Source organism: Rhagoletis pomonella, unplaced genomic scaffold (genome assembly GCF_013731165.1).
Source record: "Rhagoletis pomonella isolate Grant_MI unplaced genomic scaffold, Rhpom_1.0 Rhpom_scaffold_02452, whole genome shotgun sequence".
Classification (NCBI taxonomy): Eukaryota; Metazoa; Arthropoda; class Insecta; order Diptera; family Tephritidae; genus Rhagoletis; species Rhagoletis pomonella.
This window is the reverse complement of record NW_023461006.1, coordinates 7674-9763: the sequence shown is the minus strand read 5'-3', so window position 1 is coordinate 9763 and position 2090 is coordinate 7674. Positions and strand designations below refer to the sequence as shown.

Here is a 2090-nt window from a genome sequence, read left to right as displayed (position 1 = left end):
GAGGTAGATAAAATTTTCAATAAATTAGTCTATCTTCCTTACAAAAATCGTGCACTTCTTGTTCCACTTGTACACACTTGCCTTTAATGTGAATAACTTATAACTGAATAAACTATAAAAAGAAACTGATTTCTTAAAAATAAAAGTTGTCGTATACGCAGTTTTCACTAGCATAAAATATTGTAGTTCAGCTCAAAATTATATCATCAAAAAAATACAATAACAAAAAACTATGGCCGAAAAAATTCTTTCTAAGAAAAGAAAATCCAGCAATAATGAAAACTTACAGACTCTTCAGCAAAAGGGAATTGAAGAAATAAAAGGTAATGACTGAGATTTTTAGATTTTACATTATACCAAAGCTTACACATATGATTTTTTCTTTACTTCTAGTCTTTTAAGCAGCTATAAGCAATGAAATAACAGAAATACGCAATGACAATAAGCATTTGAGAGATGAAATTGCCCTACTTAAAGGTAAAATAAAATTCATATTACATACAGTCAGTGTCAAATGCAAGTGTACACCGTGTTCTAATATATTTTATTAATTTTTTATGAAAATAATGTTCATTCTATAACATTAACCATATAAATCAAAGTTTCACACTTTATATAAAATTCAAACACTTTCATCAAAATTTCAAAATTTGTATTCAGAATTTCTAGAAAAGATTCGAGTATGTATGTTTTGTAGGTAGCCCGTTCAATTTTAGTAGAACAAAGTGCAAGTTTCAAGTCGCTAGAAATTACCGTTGATTTTTTAGATTTTTTTCTGTGGAGGGTGTTGTGAATTTTCTTCCATATAAAAATAGATTTAGATCACACGTTATATGGAAGAAAATGCCCAACACCCTCCACAAAAAAAAATCTAAAAAATCAACGGTAATTTCTAGCGACTTGAAACTTGCACTTTGTTCTACTAAAATTGAACGGGCTACCTACAAAACATACATACTCGAATATTTTCTAGAAATTCTGAATAAAAATTATGAAATTGTGATGAAAATTGTGTGAATTTTATATAAAGTGTGATTTATATGGTTTATGTTATAGAATAAACTATATTTTCATAAATAATGAATGAAAAATTTTTTCATGAAAATAATTGTGGATATTATATTAGAACAAGGTGTACATTTACATTTGACACTGACTGAACATGTATTTTTATTACTGAAACTGCTATATACACATATACATATTAAATAATTTAGATACTTTTTGTACACAAATGGACGGAGTGTTAAGAGTATTGGCAGAGCAAAATACCTCACTGTATCAACTTTCAAAAAATTTGTACGCGAAACCTTTGTATATTGGTAGCTTCCCCATCAAGACGGAGGAGGAGCTAGAAAAACTGGAAGGAATCATAACTGATGAAAAAAAATGAAATGGTAAGCAGCGTGATTGTTTAAAAGCGTGAAAATGTTGAATTTTTCATTTACCCTGTTTTGTATTTTGTCTCTTTTCTTCTTATCCAGGCTGCATCAGTACAAGGTCTTATAAAAAATGGAGGATTTGAAAAAAATATGGACTGCATTTTTTCGACGGAATTTATTTTAGATACTAATTTAGACGGAAAGCAGGGGAAAAAAAGGCTTCTAAACTATACGAAAATTATGGGAGTTTTATATGGTACTTGTCGTATTACATTCATTCGTTTTGAGTTCCATTTGTTATATTTTGTTTTCAGGGGCAGTTGAGAAGGACGGAATAAATGAAAAAGCCTTTCTTCACGCTTTAAGGACAGGTCTTAGACGCGTCAAAAATCGACATTTTAAAAATATTTGTGTTAACAAAAAAGCTCTGTCAGAACAAAATGAATAGTTTTACTTCCCTAATTACGTAATTTTTTATGACCCGTTGAATTCAGATTGTTTCAGTTATTTTTGTCGAAGTTTGTTTTTGTTTATCATGTTCATTTTTGTAGTACAGAATTTAGTATTTCTTTATTGCAAATGAAATAATAAAAGTGAATTTTTAAAAATGTATTTTTAATTTCTACAATGCCTTACTGCAGCGATTAAAAAGTAGAAATTACCACATCAATTACTTGGTCATATCATGAAAGCGATTACTTCGAGAAA

At 28.8% G+C, this 2090-nt stretch overlaps 1 protein-coding gene across 2 annotated transcripts; it reads left to right on the top strand.

Moving 5' to 3' along the window:
• Nucleotides 1-229: 229 nt before the first annotated feature.
• LOC118753429 lies at nt 230-1860 on the top strand. Of its 2 annotated transcripts, XR_004994804.1 has the most exons (5): nt 230-323; nt 394-477; nt 1218-1397; nt 1485-1638; nt 1697-1860. XR_004994804.1 is itself a non-coding variant. In XM_036488308.1 (3 exons), exons 1-3 carry the CDS (start codon nt 1380-1382, stop codon nt 1828-1830), a joined length of 306 nt encoding a protein of 101 aa, XP_036344201.1. In that variant the 5' UTR covers nt 1212-1379; the 3' UTR covers nt 1831-1860. The 2 variants fall into 2 exon arrangements, 1 of the variants encoding a protein (XP_036344201.1); XM_036488308.1 differs by lacking the exons at nt 230-323; nt 394-477 and having other exon boundaries at nt 1212-1397.
• The last annotated feature ends 230 nt before the right edge of the window (nt 1861-2090 follow it).